Consider the following 23604-nt stretch of genomic DNA (forward strand, 5'->3'; position numbering starts at 1 on the left):
CTTGGGTGCAATGCCCAAAGAGCATGTCAGGGAACGTGCAGCTTTTTCCCAGGCCTCTGCCTGTCTCGTGAGGAGTGTAGGAAAGACTTAACTCTGTGCATCGCGGGCGGCTTTACAGACACCCCGGTGGCATTGCCCCGGCTGCCGCGAGTACCTGCCGGCACTGCTGAAGGGGCTTCTCTAAATAAAATGGGGAAGAGCAGCACCGCAACGTGCCTCATAAAATACCTTTCGCAGCTCTGAGCTGGCTTTTCCCAGGTAAATACCGCGCGCTATGTATGCAGTCCACAACGGCGATCCCAAAGCGTCTCCTCTGTTTCTGGAAAACGAAAACCAAACTGATGTCTTTGGACAACTGTAATTTTTGCCGCAGAAATGTGAGCAGGCAGCCTGATAGGCAGCCAGACTGTCTTTAAGTTCACACGTTCTCCAGCCCTGTCCCTTGGTCCTCTTAGTCCTCAGAGGTGGAGCCTGTTCTCAGGGGCTGCCAATGAAATACTCCAGGCAAGAAACTTGGAGGATCATGCCTTGCAGCTATGGGGAGCAGGTTAGAATGGCTTCCAGCTGATCTGGCTGATGGTTTAGTGATTCCCAGGCTAACAGTGACACCTCCTGTTTGCACAAAATTCAGCTCAAAGCCCAGCGTGTAAATAACAGGCAGGCAGCAGAGTGCAGATACCAGCCAGGAGCACATGGGCGGCTTCGCCACTTAAATCTCTTCATTTGCATCCCGAAAATCCAAGTCCTCCAGCGGCGAGCGCGGCTCTGCGGGGACGAGGCTGTCCCTGTGCGTGGTGAGAGCTGGCCTGTGCTGGGGGCGGCTCAGCGAGGGGATGCCTGGGACGTTGCGCATAAACAAGGGTGCTGGATGCAAACTGCTTCAAAAAGAGCAGTCCTTTGAATTGTAATTAAGGATAGAGAGATAAAAGCTTTTGCATAATAGCGTTAAAGCTTTTGCTTAGATGTAAAATTTATTTAAGTCACGTTTTGGTCCCCTAAAGCAACCGGCTTACACCCAGAGCGTCAGCCCGATAAACAGGTTTCCAGCGAGAGTTCTGCGCTGGCTGCGACAGTCACCTCCCCAACACACAGAGGCTCCCCGGCGATGGGATCCCCCCAGCTGTGACTAGTTGAAGTTGAGGAGCTGGTTCCCTCGCTCCAGGCTTGCTGGGAGATCTATCCCCCTCCCCGTTTTGTAAGACTCTGGCAATTCCCTTGCACACCTTCCTGACTCCTGATTTGTTCATTCAGGTGTTCAAGATGTCATTGAAGGTGCAGACGAGCAACATCACAAACAAGAATGACCCCAAGTCCATCAACTCCAGAGTCTTCATTGGCAATCTCAACACAGCTGTGGTCAAGAAGTCAGATGTGGAGACCATTTTCTCCAAGTATGGCCGAGTGGTGGGCTGCTCTGTTCACAAGGGCTACGCCTTCGTACAGTACTCCAACGAGAGGCACGCGCGTGCCGCTGTCCTGGGTGAGAACGGGCGCGTGCTTGCTGGCCAGACGCTGGGTAAGTAGTTTCTTCAGCTGTTTTGGGTGTCTGGGTGCAACACAGGTTGGTTGCTCCCTAGTAGGGGATGGTCAAGGGCTGGCCAATCCAAGGTCAAACTGGGACATCGATCTGCAGATCAGGATCAGGTCCAATGATGGTGAGCAGGTCAGACACAAGCCAGTGATGACCAAGCAGGTCCATAGTGATGAGGTAGGTCTGGGGCCAGGCTGGGAAGTCAGCCAGTGGGTCAGGACAGCAGGGTCCGTGGCCAAGCACAGGCATGGCTGTGACAGAGCTGGAGACCAGCACTCCTACAACACAGCTGAGGTAGGGGCTGAAGGCTCCCAGGTCCCATGGGGGTAAGGGTCAGAAGTGAGGCTGGTCATGGCCGTTCAGGCATATTAGTACCCTCAGGGCTGTGGCATTGTGGCCCAAAAACTCATGTTATGGGCTGCGATTGCAGAAGCTAAAACACACTTCAGAATCATCCCATGTCCTTGTCCTTGTCCTTGATCTGGTGGGGAAGAACAAGGGTGGGAAAAGACATTGCCTGGTTCCCTTTCTGAACCAGGCCTTACCCTTTGCCTGTCAAGAGAGGTGATAGTCCAGCTCAGACTAACTTTAGCCAGCTGATGTTAAATGAGATAACTTCCCCCCAGAGACATGAAAGTCTCTCGCCTGCACTGTTGTGCAATAAGAAATAACAAAGCCACCTCAGCTGCTCCCAGCTGTATCCTTATTTTGCAGACTGCTCCGAAGTGTCACATGCTGAGAAGCCCTTGTCACCAGCTCTAAGCTGAGAATTGGAACTGGAGACAGTATTTTTAATGAAATATTGGCATTTCCAAGCCTGCTGCATTCAGTGGTCACTGGGCACCCAGGAAGGCGATTTGCAGCCCATTCCCACCCTGCTTCTGGCACAGCAGTCTGAACTAAAAAGTTGCATGCTAGATCACTTTAAGACAGCGTGCTGTTTCCACCCATGGTTTATTCAAATACCAAAAACCTCTTTTCACTTCTCTTACGGCCCAGAGAGCAGAGCCGCAGAGCGAGGTGAAGCGCAGGGTGCCAGGGGTGCTGCCAGCCCCCGTGTGGAGTCCGTAGTCTGTTCCTGGGCAGGATTTTAGGGGAGTCCTTTGAGGTGATGGTAAAAAGGAAGGTCGGCTGCTGTCTGCCCGGCAGCTCCCGCCGGTCGCTTCAGCGGGGTGCGCCCGCGCCATCCTGCGGAAGAGCGGCCAGCCCCGGCTGCCGGGCAAGGGGCTGCATTCGGCGCGGCAGGAGCTGACGGGGAGGCCGTGCTGGGGCAGGTTTCAAGCTCCCGACCTGCGCGGGGCAGCGGCCTGTGGGTAGTGCCAGGCCACCCCTCCCCGGTGCCCGCCGGCGGTCGCTCAGCCGCGAGCCGCTGCTGTGCGGCGAGCCCTGGCTGTGCTGACGCGGCCCTGCCTGGCCCCGGCGGCCTGCAAGCGCCCTTCCTGCCTCAGCTCTTCGGGTGGGAAAGAGAATCTGCGCCGACGCTTAAGAAACGCTGCGGGAAAGCGTCACAGCTTTGCACGCGCTGTGAGCGCTGTGCCCAATGCGTCTGAGAGGGCACGGAGTTGAGGGACCTCGTATCTCCCCCAGCGTCCATCAAGGCTCTTGCAGCTCCTAGCAGACCGGGGAAAAGCGGGCCCCTGCAGAAAGCCTTGGGGCAGCGACTCGCAGCCGGCGCACAGCGGGCTGCGCTGCCGCAGGGCAGGTACACGCACCGGTGGGGCAGGAGGGTTCGGTCTCCGTCTGCTCCTGAGCGGTGATTTGCAGGTGACGTTTTCCAGCGCGTACCAGAATCTTTCTAGCTCGCATGTCCCAGCTTAAGGTCAGCTCTCAAGCTAAGTGGTCTGATAGTGTTTCTTCAGGATTTTTCTTTTTTCTTCTTCTTCCTTTGTCACCAGATACGCAAACAATCAAACTTGCATTTTAATTCATCAGCGAGTTACTGAGTGCGTCGTGAAACAAAGGGGTTTGAAACCACGGCTGTAGCCCATCGTGTGCTGGGACGTGAGCTGCTCTGTCCTGGCACATGCCCACACGTGGTCCTGGCAACCTCTGCGCTTTCTCCAGAGGCTCCAGACACCCCAGTCACGGCAGGAGGCAGTTACCGTTCCACGGAGGCAAGCTCTGCACTGGAAGCCAGATCCAGACCATAACCCGCCCCTGCCACGTTGGCCAGACAAAGCACAACCTCCCCGTTTAGTGTAGGCAAAGGTGCCTGGACATGAGCAGGAGGGATAGATGCTGCCACGGGGGGGGCAGGTGGATTCAGCGACGCAGAGGAGGGAGCCAGAACGGGAACAAGATGCAAAATGTGTCCAGGCTGACACGCACGCCGAGCTCTTCTCTCTCCTAGTTCACTAACAAGGGAATCCTGAGGGATCTGACTGCTCGTCACCACCAGCGGTTGAAAGTATAAATTTCCTGGTCTGTCTGCATGCACGGATGAAGGCTCCGCATTGCTATTTCTAGCCGTGCGTGCCAGCAAATTGAGCTAATTGTTGTCATTATCCACCATTGGGCTTTCATTGCATCTCCACTGAGGGGTGTTAATCAGCATGGTGCTGTCATTAGCTCTCTGTTTTGCAAGAAAAGTGACTGGCAGCTGGCAAGATGCACCCTGACAGCAAAAAGGGTTCACAACAAGGGGACTGGAGCTGAGCTGGGATGTGTTCTGGGACACACCAAGGAAGTTCCTCTCTTCCTTTGCAGCAAACAGCGTTGCCGGAAGCGTTGCGTCGCTCAGCAGACTCAGGAAGGCACAACCGCGTGCATAACGTTCACGCTGGCAGCAGTTGTCCACAGACCTGTCCTATGGCCCTGCTAGCGTTCAGGCTCAACGCTCGACTGCATTCCCCTTAGCAGTGGGGTGTGGGAGGGCGGAGGGTGAAAGGCAGCAACGAAAACACACGCTCAGATCAACACGCCTCCAGAGGAACGTTCGGCGTAATGGCTGAGCGACGCCCTGATACCACGCTCGTTATGCAAGCTTATAAGTAGGCTAAGCTCCAGCTTCGGTAGGAATGACATCTCTTGCTAGACCCTGAAAGGCAGTCCGAGGAATTGCACAGCGAGACGTTGGGGCAGTGGGAGCATGTCCGTGCTCCGCCGGAGCCGTGTCCCACGTGTGCAGCCTCTGCGCCTCCCGCTCAGGTTGTTCAGCAGTGCTGCAGCTTTCTCGTGCCCCTGAAGATGATTTTCTTGGCTAATAATGAAGTCGGCACGGTGTTCGCTTTGGATCACTTTGCAAGCTCCTTATTCTGATGGTGAGTGGACCAGCCTGTCCACATTTCTCCAATACAGTCCCTTCCTGCAGCATGAAAAAAGCAACGATTAGTAAGCTATTGAGTTTCACGGCATATCCTGCAAATCCTGAAGAGGGGAGAGCTGCTCTCCCCACCTCCTGCTGATGTCCAGGCACCTTTGCCTACACTAAATGGGGAGGTTGTGCTTTGTCTGGCCGGCTTGCAGTCACAGATCCATGAACCCTGAGACCTTCAAATCCACCTGCACTTCGGAGGCGGTCACTTGTGCCACCAGCTTAGCACGAGGACCTGTCCCAATGCCCAGTGCAAGCAGTGCTTTTGGTCTGCCTAGGGCAATCCTGTCTCGCTTGGCTCAGGCCTGGCATGCCCAGAGGTCTGACACCTATTTAGGACAGAAAGGACCTGAAAAACAGAAAAAGTTCAGGGCTGATTGGAGAAGCCAGCAGGGAATTTGCTCACTCCTGGGACAAGAAACAAAGAGGAGTTGAGGCCTCGTGCTCCCCGTAGCTCACCGCTCTCTGGTTCTGGGGCCACGCTCGGTGTTAGATCGCCAGGCTCTTGGCAGCTTCCATGAAATTGGCTGTATCCCTCTATTCACGTGTCAAAAGCACATTTGACACCAAGGCCGAGGTGAGAAATTTCCTCAGCGGATTAGAAGAGCTCATTCTCACCTCCCCTGGTAGAAGATGCTCTTCCGAGATCAGCTGGGGTGGCTGCAGGCGTGTGCCTACATCCCGTGCGGCTTTTAATGCAGCCCAGTCCACAGCAATGCCTGTCTGGCGCGTGCTTAGCATCCGTTGTTGTTCCAGAAGGAGCGAGGGATGAATTGTTAGCAGTTAGCAGCTGGCAGTGGTTTTATATATTGTCCATGCCTTATCGTAACAGCACCGAGCTCTCCCGAGAAGCCTGTCCTGAATTTATCTGTGCGGGTTAGACCATGTGCAGGGTGTTGACTTCAAAAATAAATGGCTAGTAGCTTTGTAAAGGAAAAGAGAGAGGCTTGCCAAGTGCAAGAACATACTCGCCTTCCTGTGGAGGTCCAGCAGGGCCCCAGGCATGCTAAAAGCAGGTGGAAGTGCGGTGGGAGGTGTGGAGGAGTTTGTTTCTGCTGATGGCAGGGCTGCGCACAGCCTCCCTTGCTCCGTGGTCGGGTGCGGCTGCCGGTGAGCGTGGACGTGCCGTGTCACAGCTGCGTGTCCGCTCGTTGCAGATATCAACATGGCCGGGGAACCTAAACCCAACAGACCTAAAGGGCTGAAGAGAGCAGCCTCCGCGTTGTACAGGTAGGTCTCCACCACACCAGGTCCCTGCGACCAGGTCTCCAGGCTGGTATTTGCCTTCTGGCTGGGGCTGATTTTCCCCCCCCCAGCTCAGGCAGCCCTGGGCACTGCTGCACATTCAGATCTTCTCCCTCCATGAGCTTCTTGGCCCTTGCAACACCCCTCGGTGGTAGGCTGCAGGGAGGAGAGCCAGCGAGAGGCGGCAGCGGCAGACCCGAGGTTGACCAGTGCCCATGGCGTTGTGGGACTCTGCCTGGGCACAGTTCAACTTGTGAATGGAGTTGGACCTGGAGGTTGTTGGAGAAAAGCGGGCAGTACCTGCTCGAACCCCATCAGAGGTCTTGAAAGAGGTTAACAAGAGGAGCACTCCCCTCCAGTTCCAGCTCCTCCAGCTGGCTAGTGGGAACTGGGCACAGTGGCACATGTTGGTGTTGGGGGAGAACAGGGATAATCTAGGGAAAGAAACTGGAGAACAGGGCAAGAGAAGAATGACAGGGAAGGGAGAGGAGAAAGGAAGAAAGTGCAAACAACACTTTGGCCAACAGGTGGGTGTGGGCCAAGGAAGTGGCCGGGAGAATCCCCAAGGGAGCCTGTGCTCCCTTGAGCAGTGACCAAGGAATCAAGGGAACAGGAGGGACGGGTGGGACGTGGAGTAGGTCTGTGGGAGATGTAGGGTGTTACAGATGTCAGAGTGAGCCTTCGGTGCCGCTGTTGCCGGCCCTAGAAACTCTATCAAGATTTCCACAAGAAGTGAAGATTTTCATTTAAGCCCCGGAGTCTGGTGTCATGGGAATATGGGAGAAACTCATTTAAGTTCTTGCTCCTGAGGTTGCAGAAGGGAAAACTTGAAAAGGTGTTTGGAGAGTACCCTGCAGGTTTCAAGAACCCAAAACCAAATAACAAAATCCCAAAATGTGTTTTATTTATAAATTCTCATAATTTTTATGCCAGTCTCATGGTATAGAGACTGGGGCACTGAGTCAGGATTTAGAAGGTGTGATGTTGGGAAGAAAAGACTAAAATCAGTATCAGGGCTATAGGTGGGTATAATAAAAAAGGAAATCGGGAGAGAAGTGCAGATTTTTTCTACAAAAAGAAAAAAAAGTGAGGGGGATGAAGAAATGAAAGAACCCTATGATTCAGACTCGGCCACGCAGTCCAACACCAGCGTGCTACGCAATGGCAAACCTCAGCGGTGGCAATGCTCTTCTGGCATAGGCAAACCCACCAGAGCTTCCACAGCCCCCCCACTACCATCCCCAAGGCATCTGGGGAGACCTTCCCCCAGGCTCTCAGCTGAGTTCTTCCACCAGGCGAATTTTTCCTCCCACCTTGGGCCAGCTGGGCCCTTCCCCAGAGCTTGGCCCTCTGGATTCACAGGGATCCCAGTCGCGGGGAAGTGGCCTCCCTGTGCATTACCCACGCTGATGTATGCAAGTAGAGATGACACAAATCTTTCTGTTTAGCTGCACGTATACTACTTACGTGGTGCTGGTAGCCATAATGCAAATCAATTCATTCCATACATCTTGCAGTAAAGAGCATTTCATTTACTCTTCGTCCGTGCCTTGACCGTTAATCCATTTCTGTTGAAATTACCAATATTTCAGACTTCCAGGCTGCCATGTAGGTGAAGAGAGAGTGAACGAGAGATGTTTGCTTCCTCACACAGATATGGATATGCTAAAATATGGGCCAGAGAACTACACTGCTCTGAGCTTCAGCAATATTTCATCCCAGATTGGTGACAGATTTAAACTTTGCCATCTGGACTAGCAGAACTTACGATATCTCATGGAAAGCAGGGAATCCAAGTTTGCAGTGAGCCGTGGTTATAGCTTCCCTAAACATCGTAAATTTTTCTAAATGTTAGACTTGAAAAATCACAGCACTATAATTTATAGAAATGCTGTGTTAAACACGTAAGATTTTTTTTTTCAGCGGTTGGGTTTTACTTTGCCTCACTCCCAATCTGTACGAGAGGGTCAAGGGGAAGGGAAATCTCATTTTGGACGTCGAGGAAGGAGCAATCTTGACAGTCTGACTTCATCCACCAACCCAGGGGGGTATCTGGCTGTTGGGTAGAAATCCTTCGGGATGTAGCCTCCCATCTACCTCCAGTAGGTAAAACATAAACCCAGGTTCATGCTATCATGAATTTTCTCAGGTGTCTCCACAAAAGCAACCTTCAGTTAATACCAAACCTTGCTGTCATCGCTGCTCTCCCCTGATCTCTCCGGATCTTCAGGGCCTCCCTCCCTCGGCCTCTGGCGTTTGCCAGAGCATCCCTTCGCAGGTGGAAGGTCCCCTGGGTGCTCCTGCCTGGCACCCCAGCCACCGCTGCTGAGCGCAGGCGTTCCTGGAGATACTGCAAACGCGTTAGTGAGGATACCTCAAAAAAAAAAAAAAAAGAACTTGTATTTTGACCATGTCCCCCAGGTATTCACATACTGTGTCTCAAAACCTTTTGTCTTCCGGCAATACCTTTTTTGCATGCGTAGCAAATGTCTGGACAGGATTTCTTAGGGCAGTTTGGGCCACATTCAGGTCGATGCCGGTGATCCTGCTGTGCCGTGAGTTGGCTGCTTGTTGCCGTGGGCTGGGAAGGGAAGATGGCTCTGCCCCAGGGCAGTGGGTTCTGCCAGTGATGCACTTGACCTTTGGAGACACAAATCTCTGCCCTTCCCTGTAATGCCGGTGCTAATGTTGCTGTGTCGCCAAAAGGACAGTGAGGACAACCTAAGCAAGAGCTGCGACAGCAACCGGCTGCCTGGCAGCTCGGTGGCCCGAGGAACTGTCTCTGAAACGGTGACGGACACAAACCGCCGCTTATTTTCGCGGTCTACAGATGCAAGCAGGCGATGCCCTCCCGGCTCAGCTGGCATTCGCATCTCTTGTTACAGCTGTTACGATCCCCGCAGGAAGCCGGTGTCAGCCCGTCTCCAGACGGCTCCACTCCTCCCACGCCTCGGCAGCGGCGCCGGGAGCAGGGACACCCCGGCAAGCGCCGGTGCCGCATCCGCACGGACCAGGCAGAGCAACAACCCCAGGGCGGAGGAGGGGGCGAGCAGTGGTACCCAAACCCCACAGACCCGGCTCTGGCAGTGGGGGTGTGCACGCCGTCCCAGCCCACCGCAGCCCCTCTGCAGCCCCGGCGCCTCGGAACTGCCGGGCTCCCTTCCCACGTCTCTCTCCCAGCTTCCTGATACCGTGGCTATTTGCGAGAAGGAAGAAGCTCGCACCAGATACGCACGATCTTAAAAGCTTACTGTTTGATCAATGCCAGGCTTTCCAAGTAGCTTTCCAGCGGGTGTTACTTCTACTGCTGCAATAATTAAGGATGTGCAACCATTAGTAGGGGGATACGAGCTGAGCACAATGTGTCACCTGCGATTATCGGTGCGGGGCCGTCAGCCTGTAATTAAAAGCACAGCCGCTCAAATGGACGTTTGCTACTCAGGTACGTGCTCAGAAATGGCACCGCAAATGTAATGCAAAGGCAGCACATACAAACAATTGCCCTTCAATTATGGGTAGTTGTATTTTGAGCCTTTGTGAGTCATTAATAAATGTTATCTAATTTCTAAAGAGAAACAAAGCAGAAGAAACGTGCTGGACGGTGGAAGCATCGTGTTACCGGAACAGCCTTATAGCCTTCTGCTGCCTCGCTCTCCGATTGTCCCTGGTTTATTTTTAAAGGGCGCAATGTCATCAACTGATTGAAAAATGGCAAAAATTATTGCTGTACACAAAGGAAGCCCTGCCAGGTCACCGAAAAATGATCCATCAGTCTCAGGAAGGTTTGTCCTACGTGCAGTGAAATTTTCAGGCACACAATGCCCAGATAAATCACCCATGCTAAGGCACTCGCTTTTTAACAGCTTTTTTTCTGCATTCATGTTAGAAGCCCTGCCTTTTGCTCAACATCTGGCTTCTAAGGATGCTGGTAAAAGCATCCAGCCACTGCCTCCCTGGCGTCATCTGTAAAGCCATGACCTGACTGGCATGTCATAGCAGGGTCATACAGTCACAGACTTCCAAAAACCCCTTGTTTCAGCCCGCTGCCTTCCTTGAGGGCTGTCTCATGGGTAGCGGGTACTGAAGGCAGTTCTGCCAGCGGCTGAGATTGGAGCATTTGCCGGCCCACACGGCGCCGAGTCTAAGGGTGGATTCATCTCACATGGATTCATCTCATGTGAGTCCAGCCCACTACGTCAAGGCTTTTAGGTGGTCTGGTTGTCTGGACTCCCTTTGTGCTTGCTGGATAAAAAAAACCCCATTTCTTCACTGGGCAGTGTTTTAGATGTCTGCCTTGGGACGTGATGCACCATCACCTGGAACTGCCTCTTTCTTTCCCCTCGACTTGGATTTCTCTCTTTACATTCCCAGCATCTGAAGCCAAGTGAGACGAATCCCAGTGTTTTTGGGAAGCCAGGCCCCAGCTCCCCAGGATGATTATGCCCCTAATTCCTTTTGAAATGGGTGGAAGTGTCTGCAGTCCCCTGAGGATTCGGGGCCAGGGCAGGAGTACCTCTCCCACCCCCTTGCTTTTCCCCCACAACCGTTAGTAGATGCTCTTGGACCCACTGCCCTGCAGCTCAGGCATGTTGCGAGCCAACTCCGCAGCCTCTGCGAACAAGCTGCAAAACTGGGCCAGTAGTGATTCCCACCAGAAGAACGCAAGGCTACGCAGCTTCGCTCACACATTCCCTGCTGCAAATAGCGTCATGGCGTTTACAGTGTTCATCACCCACTTTGTATACCAAACCGCTGTTTTGACCAGTCTTGAAAAAGGCTTAGGACTTCACCTGAGGTTTTAGGCTTCTCCGTCCTCCTCCAGTCCAGACCAAGTTGGATCTGCAAGTACATGAGGCCGGGCTTCGTCCAGTTGGTGCTGTAGCAGAACGCGGGAGTGAGGTGGAGGTGCCCAAATGCCACGGAGCAGGGTCGAGGATGGAGGGGGCTGGTGCCCACCCCAGTCGGGGCTCCGTTCCTTTGCCCGGTGCGGCGCTGACAGTGGCAGGGCAATGCCCGCACGACGGCGGTGGGGCTGCAGCTCCATCCCCACCTCTCCAGGGAGCCAGCCGTGTGCTGAGCCCACGGTGTCCACAGCTCTACCAAGGGGCCTCCCACCAGGGGGCAAAGGCTGGGGAAAAAAGCCGGCTCAGACCAGGAGCGTGACTGGGGCGAAGAAAGGAGTGTGGGCGTTTCAGAATTTTGCCAAATGTCCCCATGCTTTGTGTGGTTTACGAGCAAACGATCTAAAGCTGCCTCACGGTCTCCAAGTCACAGTGAGCTTCCCAGCAAGAGCAACAGCCCATGGAGGGAGTTTTTGCTGTGAATAAAGACACTGCTGCATCCCGCTTGGAGTCGTTGAGCCGCAGGGAGATGCCACTGTCTTCTCTTGCCTGGGGCTACAGAGAACATTGGCTCCAGGGCACCGCTGAAGCCAGCCAGAACACTTCACCAGAGCCTGTCAGGATTGAAATTGCAGCAGTTTCATTTAAGTTGAATCTAAGGGGGAAAAAAAAAAACCAAAAACAGAAAAAACCAAACCAAACCAAAAAAAACCTACAAAATGAAGAGAGGGAGTCTGACGGCATAGGAGCAGCCTAGCTCAATTTTCCTTTCAAATGACTTCCTATTTTGATTGTATTCTGTGTTTATCGGATTCAAACAGAACTGGAGTCAAGCATCCTTGGTGATCAAAATAGATTGGCGGGCTGAGGGGAGCTATTTTCTTGGAGATTTTCTGTATTTCCAGGTCTCATCCAAGGTCAGAATGAAAAGTTATCAGTCATGAAAATCTCCATGAAAATACATTTTGTCATTCCCTATTGCCCATCTCCTGAGCCATACAAACAGGCTGGTGAGCGCGGTAGGAATTACCTTTCCCTTTCAATTCAGAAAAGCACACGAGGGAATAAGTACAGATCACGCAGTGGCTGGGACAGAAGGCTGCCAGGGTGTTCATTTCTCCTCTGTGACCCACCAGAAACGTTGTCTACAAGTCAAGCCAGAAGGGGAGGACGCCAAGGCTGGAAAGATGCTGAAATTCATCTATGCCGAGACTGTCAGCGAAATGGCTGTTTTTTCATCACGCAGTTGAATTGGGAAGGCACATGGCAATAACACCTCCGTAGTCAGGTCTCGTCCCCCGCCCCTCCGGCCAGTGCTGCTTGCGCGGCAGCGAGACCCTGTGTTCAGCCTCCAGCCGTGGGTGCCGTGGGCCGCGGCTGCCCAGAGATAAGGTCCAGCTTTATAAATACCTCCTCGCTTGGCGTCACCATGGCAGTGCACGATGGTGGCAGCAAAGCCCAAGAGAGGCAGTAGGTGCAAATGCTGTCTTGTTGTCCTTAACCCCTTGTCTTTGGCCCCAGAGGAGCCCTGGTGTCTCCAGCCATCCAGAGTGTGTGTCAGGTCCCCCCAGGGCACAGGCTGAGTCCTCACGTGCTGCCACGGACTTCTGGGGAACCCAAAGGGCATCCAAGGAGCCTGGAAGAAGCCCATTTAAGAAACCAGCCAGTTACTGAAACGAAACACTGGGTGGGAAGCCCAGTGCCAGCACAGGCCGGGCAGGCGTCCTGGGTCAAGCCTGGAATTTCTGGTCCAAGCCATGCTTCCCACTGGCCGTCCTGCCCAGCCACACGTTCTTCTTGCCACTTCTTACCTAGGATGCAGGACACCAAATGTACTCTCAGCTACATATTTAAGCACTCATCCTTTCCTCTCCCTGTGCCCCAGTTTCTCCTGGCTCGGAGTCCTTCCCTCTCCCCGTCGCTCTCTCTTTCTTCCCATTAGATTTTTTTTACAAGCCACTTCAAAGGGTTTCAGGATGCAGGACAGACTTTTTGCTTTCAAGGGCTGCAATAACCATTTGTTTTGTTCAGAGCAGAGAGGAGGGAATGTCAGCATAACTCCATATTTAACCAGCACTAATTCAGCCAGCAGCACACGAGGGAACCAGACGCTGTGTTTCGCTGGGGCAGCGGCGTTGCTCTTCCCCGCTGCTGAGAGTGCGCCGGCGCATCGGGCAGTGCCGGAGCAGGTCTTGTCTCTGAAGAGCTGCGACTGCCCGCTGTAACCACCTGGTTTGTGTTGCCTCATGAAAAACCAGCTGCAGCAAGAGGGAAAGCAGGTTACGGGGTCTTCAGGGAGCGAGAAATGCATTGCTCGAACTGTGGGTTAAAATGCAGTTCCAGCTTAAGAAGACAGGACATGGGCAATGTCTCGCTGGGAGGAGAGAGATTTCAACGTCTTTGACAGCAAAGGTGTTAGATTAATAAATATCCCCTTCTCCCTGACTTCTCCCCCAACAATTATATATGGTATTAAAAAAAAAAGCGTACGAGGGTGGTGGCAGGGCAGCACCCTCCCGGCACGGCACGGTCCCGCCGCGCGAAAGGCAGGACGCAGGAACGTCAGCATTGCCGCGAGAACGGCTCAGCTGCCGCTCTCCAGCCACTGCCCGTTGACAGTACTTTCAGCTTCTCTGCACGGCCGCGGGGGACGGTCCCCACTCCCCCGGCCCAGCCCTCGCTCACCCCCCCAGGGCGCTTGTGGCTGTTTCCCTCCACCCCGGTTTGTAGGTTTAATCCACCCAGCCTGAGCTAACGGGGCAGCAGCCCCGCGGCCCCTGGCAGCTGGGAGGAGGAGTGCGCGCGTCCTGCCGGGAGGAAGGAGAGCGGCTCCCCTGTGGAGGGAGGGGATAAATAAAGGACCTGGGAGGCTCAGCAGGCCATGAGGGAGTAATAATAATAAATTGCCAGCACTAATTAACGCTCATGACCCTGACTCTGTCTCTGCAGCGGCTACGACTTCGACTATGACTATTACAGAGACGACTTCTACGACAGGTGAGCAGGGGAGGCTCCAGCCAAAGGGGTTTCCTATGGGGCACGATCTTCCCTGCAGCGCAGCTCCGGCCGTGGGGAGCAAGGTGGGGTGCGGGGTGGTCCAGGGCTGTGCCCGGGCTCACCGCCAGCGCTGCTTGGGTTCCGGCTGCGGCAGCCGATCACCGGCACGGTGGGACCGGGGGTGCTGCAGGGCTGCTTCGGCCCCACCGTCCTTCCCCCCCGCTCCAGGCTCTTCGAGTACCGGGGCCGAGTCTCTCCGGTGCCCAGGGTGGTTCCGGTGAAACGGCCGCGGGTCACCATCCCCCTCGTCCGGCGCGTGAAGGCGACGCTCCCCGTCAAGCTCTTCGCCAGATCAGCTGCCATCGCCAACAGCTCGGCCAAGCTGAAGCGTGAGTATGCGCGTGGGGCGCAGCGGGACGGCACGGAGACCGGCCTGCGCATGGTCCTCCCGTCCCCGGGCATTCACCCACAGGGACAGATGCTCCTGAGGAAAACCTGAAAAACACCAAAACATTTGGAAAGAGCAGCCCAAGCGAGGGCCATGCAGAAGCCCGCAGGCTGCGAACGCAGCCGTGGAAGGTGCAGGTACCACCCGAGCGCTCCAAAGCCCGCTGTCAGCCTCCACAACGTGCCTGGACAGCAGACACGCGGGCTTTTTCGGGTGCACCCGTTCACCCGCAGCCCCGCCGGCTTTCCCTGCAGCAGGCAGCCAGGCAGCAAGGGCGGGCGGTGGAGGAGGGCGCGTCGCTGCTGCCTGCGAAGCCAGCCTCCCCTCGCCTGCCCGCCGAGCGCGGCGGCTGCGTGGGACGCCCTGCGCACCACCTCCGCCGCGGACGGGTCCGGCGACCCCGCGCGTGCAGGGGATGTGTTTCTAGCGTGGGGCGTGGAGCTGGTGCTTTGACTCGCTCGGCGAGGTGACTCGGGCCGGGCGGAGGGGTGAGGCCTTGGGTGCTCCACGGGGCACTAAATGCCTTTTTTTCCTTCTTTCCTCCAAGTGAAGTGCAGCGAGCTGCAGACAATCAAAACCGAGCTGACGCAGATCAAATCCAACATCGATGCTCTCCTGGGCCGACTGGAGCAGATCGCCGAGGAGCAGAAGCTGTCTGCAGGTCGGTTGGGTGCGGGCAGGTGCCTCGCGGCTGGTCCGAGAACAGGGGACGCGCCCCACAGAGCTGGCCTTGAAACCGTCGTGGCTTACAGCGTCCTCCGGGCTGCGACGGTGAAGTGCCGACCCCCAGGTGCCAGGGTGGAATTACAGGCCAAAATGACCTGCCAAAATTGCTCAAATTATGGAATTAGGTTTTAGAATTATGAGATTTTTTTTCTTTTGTCATATAGTTCGTATTTTTTTAGTTTGCTTTTTTGCTCTATTCTACTCTATTCTTTTCTTTTCTATTCTATTCTATTCTATTCTATTCTATTCTATTCTATTCTATTCTATTCTATTCTATTCTATTCTATTCTAATCTGCCTCCCACACTTACTCCAGAGGGATGCAGAACAAATCACCTGCGCTGCCCTCTCCAGGGTTGCTTTCAGGCAGCTTCCTCAAAACCAGCAAAACTTCCCATTGCAGGGAAAAAAAAAACAAAAACACACAAAACCCTAGACCCATTATTTACCTACCAACTGAATTGGGGGGCTCACTGAGTTAGTGTCAACGGGCTCCAGACGTTGCTTCCCCCAGCCCCTGATCCTGGTGGCTTGGCTCTTGCTCTCACAGAGGTACGGAAGAAGGCGGATGGCAGCAAAAGCGAAATCTTGCAGGAAGACACGGCATCAGAGGCAGAGGTCACCACGGAGGAGCCGCTGAACGGGGACGAGGGTGAGGAAGAGGGTCTCGCACGGGATGAGTGTGAAGATGAACTGGTAAGAGAGTTTGGGTAACACCAGCCAAAGGCGTTCAGTAATGGACCACAGTTTTACTGGGACTTACTAAAGGCCCAGAAAAACAGGTTTTCCTTCCTCAAAAGAAATGGCTGTATTTAAATCCCATGATTGTTTACAACTGGTTCTTTCAAACTGTTCTGCTGCGTGCAAAAGCATTGAGCTAGCAAATGCATGTGGAGACACTGAAGAAATGTGGCTGGCTCTTGAAATTCGGACCACATTTATCCTTGATTTCACAACTAATTATTAAAACAAGTTGCTCTGCTCCCAAGCAATTCTCAGATGGATTGAAACGTAAGGCAAAGACAGGCCACGTTATATTACCTGCGCTTCCCTGAGAATGTGCATTTGCAGTGCCCTGGCATCTGGATGGACAGCAAATGGCATAAACCTGGTTATAAGGGCTGAGCAAGCCACAACCGCTGTGCATGAAGCTCGATGTCCGTGGCAGGGGCAGCACTCGAGCCTGAAGTCATGGTGACATCAGCCCTGATGTCATGCCCACGTCAGCCCCATTGGTGCTAGTCCTGCCCCGAATAAGGACACTCCCAGTGAGCAAATTTTGTGCCTAAAAAGCATCTGGGTGGCAGCCCTGTTCCTGGGTACCCTGATGGTAAGGGTCGTACAGGGCGCTGTGGAACCACTGTCGTTTATCCCAAATTAAGACTCCTCTGAGAATAGGGTCAGCTCCAGACGCAGGCAACAGGGTGCTGGGATGGAAGGACAGCCCTGCTCGCTGGCCGCACGATCGCAGCCCCGGGAAGCTGGGCTGGCTGGCACGGCTCTCCCGCAGAGGCGTGGGGCACCTCGGGGCCGCCTCTGAGCCTGTACTGAGTGTCCCCTGCAACAGCTCCGCTCCCTCCCCACCCCGACACTGGTGGCAGCAGAAGTAAGGATGAAGCTCAGCATCCTTTTCTTCTTCCTCACCCCCTCCCCGCTGGGGTGGCCGCACTGCATTGCCGGTGCATGGCACTCCTCCCACAGCCAGAAAGCTCCTCTAACTCAAAACACTTCCCGGCTTGTTTGTGCTCTTCTACACTGCCCCACCTTAGGCACGATGGATGAGGGATCTGCACGGGGTCTTTCGGCTGTTCTGGTTTCTGGGGCCTCATAGCTGAAGTCCATGACTCGTGCTAAATCTAAGAAGAGATGATTGAGGGCAGATACCATAACAGACACTATAAAGAGAAAAGGCAAAAGCTGGCCTCCCTCTCTATGTCAGTTAGGGTAAGGAAGGCCGGGTTTGAATTACATCAAGGGAAACAGATGGTAGAAATTAGGGGGAGACTTGCTGATGCTAATGATGATAAAGCAGCACACAGCCTGTCAACAAAAAATATGGACTTTTCTGCCATTAGTGGGATAAGAAAGCAGAGTGGACAGACATCTGCTGGCAATAATTTAAGAAGAGCAGATCTGTATTAAGAATAGATGAAGAAGAGGACTGTTTCATCTCCCATCTCTATTTTCTGTAACTCTCTGGTCTTAAAGTGGCGTTGAGATCAGAAATATTTTACTGCCAGCATCAGACAGGCTTACATGTGCTCAACTTGGGGCAGGTTAATGTGTGCAGTTCATCTGCAGGGATGTTCTCTTAAACGCTGCAAGGCAACTCACAAAAGCCATCCTTTATATTTTGCTCCTGACCTTACAACACTGAAGAGTTTTGAAGTCTTTCCAGTTCCTGGGGAGTGCCCACTTTATCCCATGTCTTTTTAGCTTATGCACATCAGTGTAGCCTTCAACACCTGCTGTCCCTGGACATGTCGTCCACACTGGTCCCTAAAAACGTTACCTTGGCTCTGAGGGGCAGTGGTGTCGCAGGGGAAGAGTCAGAGGTCGTTCAGACAGATCTGATCTAGTAGTTAGTTTATTGAGTTCTAATCATAAATTTAGGTATGTAAAATATTTAATAACTACAGTTGGATTGGCAGTCAATACTATTTACTACGCTCAAAGTTAGTATGGGATGCAAAGATTATCATGTAAGCTTACTATACATATTTTAAAAGTGACGTGCATGCAAAAAATGTCACTTACCAACCCATGGGTGCCTGGTGTCAGGTAAGGGATCTCTCAGCATTGAGGGGTGACCTTGAGAGGTGTCCTTGCTCAAGGGAGATCCCCGCCGCACAGCCAGCAGCTGTGGACAGAGAGCTCAGCGGACCCTGATGGCTGCAGATACTTATAGCGTGAAGTGGTTGTTCCGTAGTCAGATTTTCTGCTGTGTTCATGCAGTTTCGGCCGCTTGTCAGCCCAGTCTCCAGCCAGACTGTTTTTTTGGGTTTGAGGCTGGGTTCTCACTGATAGCCTCACACAATAGGATTAACTTTGTTTAGGCTTACTTGCTGAGCATCTGCCAGGACCAAAGTCGTAGAATCGCAGAATCATTAAGGTTGGAAGGGACCTCTAAGATCTTTAAGTCCAACCGTCAGCCCAACACCCCCATGCCCGCTAAACCGTGTCCCAAAGTGCCATGTCTACACGTATTTTGAACACCCCCAGTGATGGTGACGTCAACACTTCCCTGGGCAGCCTGTGAAGTCCAGTTGGTTCAACCAGGAGGAGTGCGTCCGTCACAAGTGGGAAGGACATAGTTCATGCAAGGCAGGAACCAGCCCTGCCAACACTTGGGCAGAACCCGGCACAGAGGCTTCCCTGCCATGAACCTCTTTCCCATGGTGACAAGTGGGGCAGATCCAGTTGGACTCAGGTCTAGGTCCCACCTGTGCCCTGCAGACAGCTGTTGGATGTCTCCTGGGGCCCAGGAGGCCTGAGCACCCCTGTTCATAGCGGAACTCACTGAACCGGAGTCCGTGTGAGAATACTACGGCTAAGCAGAGCGGTGCTTGGCAGCGGTGATGGCCCCAGCTGGGTGAGGGGGAGCATTTTAGACCCCAAGGGAGTCAGGCACACAATTTCCATTCAAAGTCAGTGGGAGCTGGGCAAATACTTCCTTTCAGCCCCACTTGCAGTGCAAAGTTGGCTGCCCTGGTGGTGTGCGCAACTCTCTGCTTGACCTTGGCGACCTTTCCACCATCACCTGGGCAAATCAAGTCCAAAATACATGGTGCAGCCCACTTGACTTTACACAAGGGAAGGTGGGCTTAATTTCATCCCAGTCCCTTTGAGGTTCAGCAGGAGCCAGACTTCAGAATCCAAGAGGGAGTCACACATCCCAGGTCTGTTTGGCAGAGCCCTTCCAGAATAAGGAGTCAGCCGAAATTTTTGGTTTTGCCTGGGACTGTGTCTGCCAGAAACCGCAGCCATGGCAGCCGGTGCCCACATCAGGTGTGTGTTGTAGCTTCTCCGCCACGCAGAGCAACCTGACACTGCTGGCAGCCTGAGAGCTCTCCCACACCGTGGCACCAGCCGGTCGCCACACGTGAGGTGCCCGGCGTCCTGGCAGGGCAGGAGGGACACGTGGTGATTTACTGTTTCTGGTTCCTTTTTCCCTCCAGGAGAACAGCCATTACACAGATGTGGAGGATGCCAGACTACAGTAACCAGGTACAGCTCACATGCTGCTTTTTAGAGGCCAGTTCTGAGCAAAAGCCATCATCCCATGATGTTGGGGGCAGGGGGTGCTGCTTCAGAAGATGCTCTTTATCCACTGACCCTCTGTGTTTTCCTCAGACTGAGCCTGGCTGCTCAGCTGGGTCACTGAGCAGCCCCTCAATCCCTTTCCTAAATCATAAATCTTTGAGGTTCGAAGAAAATAATGTGCCTTTTTTTCCACTACCCCCCTCTCTCTTCTCTCCGTGAAGCCCAGTCAGAACAGCAGTGAGCAGCAGTGCAAGGAAAGCCCGAGGCTAAACCCTGTCCTGGCACGTTGAGCGAGACAAGCTGAATTGAAGTGCTGCTGTCATCTCTACCCGGCATTCAAAAGGAGAAACATGGCCCGACATCTTCCATCCATCTGTAAAGCAAAGACAAAGCAAACTCATCACCCCAATGAATCCCTCCTACCCCATGCAATGGATTCGGAGCTCTGCTGCCAGCAGAGGCAGGAACCAAACCGTGCGCAGCCCATAACCATCACCAACTGGGTAACGGGAGAGCGGTTGTGTCACCAAACGAGTCAGAGACGTTACAGAGCTTTCTGTGGGCGAGGAGGGGGAGCTAAGCCTAACCCAACAAAGACGTTTTTTCCCGTGCTAGGTGAGAGCCAGAGCATTTGCTCACTGGGAGAAAAGTACTGTCTCAGTGTGGACAATTTGTCTTCTCACGCTAAAGGTCCTGTTGAGGAAGAGGGCGTGGGGTGAGCTGTCCTCCCAGAACAGTCACCTCCTGTCGTGTCTCTTCCGCCCCGTGAGATGCCGCGGGTGCACAGCCCCGTCCCGGTGGAAGGGAGTTGATGCGGGCACTGTGCTCTTGCAGCTGCTTGAAGAGAAGGGGAAGGGGAAGGGGAAGGGGAAGGGGAAGGGGAAGGGGAAGAGAAGCTGCCCGCAGGAAAGCGAGTGATCCCGAGCAGGAGAAACAACATGTACGTCATCTTCAAGGGTTTGGTCTCCTCGTTCTCCCCTGGGAAACCACTATGTAAAGGCTGAGCAAGTCTCTGCAGAGTGAGAGGATGCAACCATGTGTGGATGAGACCCTTTTCTTGGACCAGCTGCTCCCGGGAAGGGATGTAAACCACCCACCTCTCCAGCCCAGTGCTGGAAACATCAGCCCCTTCCCCAGGGTGCTCACATCTCCTCTTGCCCCAGCCTCACTGGGTCTTCGCACCGAGCGGGCACGCCAGCGGCGCGGCACAGCAGCTCCTGCTCCTGCCTGCCAAGGCTGTGCTCCATCGCCAGTCTGACAGGTCTGCGCAGCATGACGACTTGCCTGAGCGAAACGAGACCGGTAACGGTGGACACCCCACGCACGATGCGTGTGGGCGTGCAGGCACCTCCCCTGCCTCCCTCCGTGCGAGCTGCCTTTGACCCACGCCGCAGGCTGCGTGCAGCTGGTCGCGGGAAGCCCCTTGTGCCACGACACCCAGGAGTGTCTCGGCCTTTCTCTTCTTCTTCGTTCTTCTTTCGTGGGCTTACCCAGTTTTTCTGAGTTCAGGGGTAGATGGGACTGGAACTCACGCAGCACTTTATTCAGATCAGTTATGTCCTGCCCGTCTCCCCTCTTTCCCCTCCAACACACACATCCCCCCCAGTGCTTTGAATCCAGAACAGTGTCCACACCTTCTCCTTGGTCAAACCCTCCCACAAAACGCACGGCTCTCAGGTCGCATGGAGTGCTCTGAAAGGGGACTCCCGCTTTCTGCTCCAGCGCTCAAAGCCAGACCTCATCTACGGCATCTCTCTTTGAAGGGTGAAAGGGAAAACACGTCCCGGGGGCAACGCTTCCCTCCCCTGAGGGCCATCCTGGAGCAAGCATGGCTCTTGAAGCACAATGTTTTGTTTGCATTTCTTAGTTTCAAATAATTCATGAGGGATTAAAGGGATAACCGTGCTTTCCCCTACCTTTTTTTTCCGGTTCCTGTACAATTTACCCATTGTGTTGTACTGAGCCGTTGTAGAGCTGTAGGCTTTGAGAGATGAGCTGCAGTTTTTGCTATGAACTGACTGTGATGCTGATGTTCGGGAGAAAGGTGACCTTGTATATACAGTCCTGTAAAATAAAAGAAAGAAATCAAATTTGCTTTCTCCCTCTTCTCTCTCCGTCATACGTACACAAACACACACACTTTTTCCCTCTCTTTCAGACACGTAAGTCGTCTTCCCCTTTCTAAGCTTCAGCACTGCCCACAGGATTTGCTTTCCCTTACACAAGGTACATCCCACTGGGCTGAGCGTAACATCTGGGTGCTGGGTGCTGAGGGCGACCACGGCTCCGTACCTCGGAGGAGGGCAGAGCGCTCCCTGTGCCCGAGCCCCTGCCTCACCGGCCCAGCGCTGAGCCTGGCACCGGTAGTTGCGGCGTGGTGCAGCTCATCGGCTTCAGGCCATTGGAGCATGGCCAAGGTCTAGCAAACAGCTGGTTTGGTTCTGTCGATTATTTTGCGAGGAGAGTGAGGGACTTCAGGAGCTCTTACGGTATTTACTGTAGCTCTTCTGGCAATTACCGTACCCCTGTATATAAATACTGTACCCAGGTAATTAAGGCTGCTGTTGGCTGGAGGTAGCGTCTCGACAAAATGAGTTCTGGGTTTTTTGTGCTCATTCAGTTCTGTACGTGACCATCCAGAAAATCTTGGCGTGAAGAGGCAAGGGCACAGCAGGGGGGTGGGGAAGGGAATGCACATCGCCCCTCCCGCCCTTTGAAGGCCACAAAGCGGCCGCAGGGCTTCGCGCTGGCTTGGCCGGGCCCGTCGAGAGGGGAGCAGAGGGAGGGGAGGCGGCGCCGCCGCGCCCCGAGCGCTGCGCTCCCGGGGACGGGCCGGGGGAGGCGGACGCCCACTGCGGGGGCACGAGGCACAGGGGCAGAAAGAGGCGGGTGAGAGCACACGGGCTGCAGGTGCCCGCGGATTCCGGAGCGTTCGTAGCGAACACACACACAGAGTGCGGACAGAGGCATCTGCGTAAGCGTGCACAGGATCACAGTCAGCCCCCGTTCCCGGCTCCCCCATCCCGTCCTCCCAAATGTGGACACGCAGCTGAGATACGGTGTCGCGTGCTGCACACTCGGAGCACAACGCAGCACTTTAAGCACAGCCCGTCCATCCTCATCCTCAACCCCAGCCCAAATGCCGCTCTGCTGTCACAGGGCAGCAGACGGCAGTCGGGAGGAGAAGCCCCATTACTGGGCTTGTCCTGGTTAACAGAAGGATGTGTGGTCCTCCCCAAGGCATTTTAAGTATCCATGACACAAAAAGATCCATCAGATCTCATTAGCTGTTGAAGGAATATAAAGGGGTCGCCACCCTACAGGCAGCCAACCTCCTTTTCCATGATCCAGTGTGCCCACAGAGCCACTCCCTGCAAATCGACCCTGCCCTACTGGGATGTGGGAAGATGAGGGTTGGGCCAGTCCATTCTCCCCAGCATTTCCCCCAGGGCAACAGCTAATTCAACAACTGCACATTCCGAAGAAAAAATACCAATATAAACTGAGCAACTCAACTGAACATACACACAGTTTCCATCTTGTGAACTGGAAAACAAAATGCTTTTGTTAAAGCCTTTCCCCATCGTCCACAAAGGCAAGATCTCATTACCGAGTGCCCTGGACCTCATTTGGCTTCTCACATTTGCTGGTCTACTTGTCACCATCCCGTCCGTGTTTGGCAGCCACGGCAGCGTGGTCTTTGTTGGAAACAGATCCAAAGGTCTCAATCCCCACCGCCTTGCCTGCACCTCTGCAAAGGAAAGATGAAACGTATGAGGTTGCCGACACGCTTTGGGCTTAAATGAGCTTAAATGTGCTGTTGTGGGCAGGAATAGCAAACGTGCAGGAAGTTTTGGTGGTCTGCGTTTTCATACGCTGGCCTCAGCAGTCATTAGAGCAATAGAGCAGGGTTACTGCAGTCCCAAATCCTCCTCTTATGTACTTCTGGACATGGAAAGACAATCTTTCTGGCCAAAACGCCTGTAATCTTGCATTCAGTTTGGGTCAAGAGATGCAACAAAAGCCCCCACTGATTTTAATAAATCTTATTGACTTTAATGAGCATCACAGTTAAAAGTCCACACAGCACTTTGGAAATACTTCAGTTGTGGCAGCTGTAACAGGACCCATTCTTTGGGGAATTTGTAGAAGCCAGTTGCTGCCTCTGTGAGAGTGGTCATATCCCTCCTGCATTGTCGTCCCATTATCTGCAGTAGATTTAATTCCATATTTTTCCTCTT

At 53.9% G+C, this 23604-nt stretch overlaps 1 protein-coding gene across 1 annotated transcript; it reads left to right on the forward strand.

Moving 5' to 3' along the window:
• Positions 1-1260: 1260 nt before the first annotated feature.
• Positions 1261-19323, forward strand: RALY (RALY heterogeneous nuclear ribonucleoprotein; the record flags this gene model as incomplete). The annotated part of the gene is made up of 7 exons (XM_082007013.1): positions 1261-1516; positions 6002-6074; positions 13880-13927; positions 14156-14316; positions 14923-15036; positions 15651-15796; positions 19279-19323. The coding sequence occupies 7 exons, from the start codon at positions 1261-1263 to the stop codon at positions 19321-19323; spliced, it is 843 nt and encodes a 280-aa protein (XP_081863139.1).
• Positions 19324-23604: the final 4281 nt, after the last annotated feature.

Source organism: Phaethon aethereus, assembly GCF_964289735.1.
Source record: "Phaethon aethereus genome assembly, chromosome: 16".
Taxonomy (NCBI): domain Eukaryota; kingdom Metazoa; phylum Chordata; class Aves; order Phaethontiformes; family Phaethontidae; genus Phaethon; species Phaethon aethereus.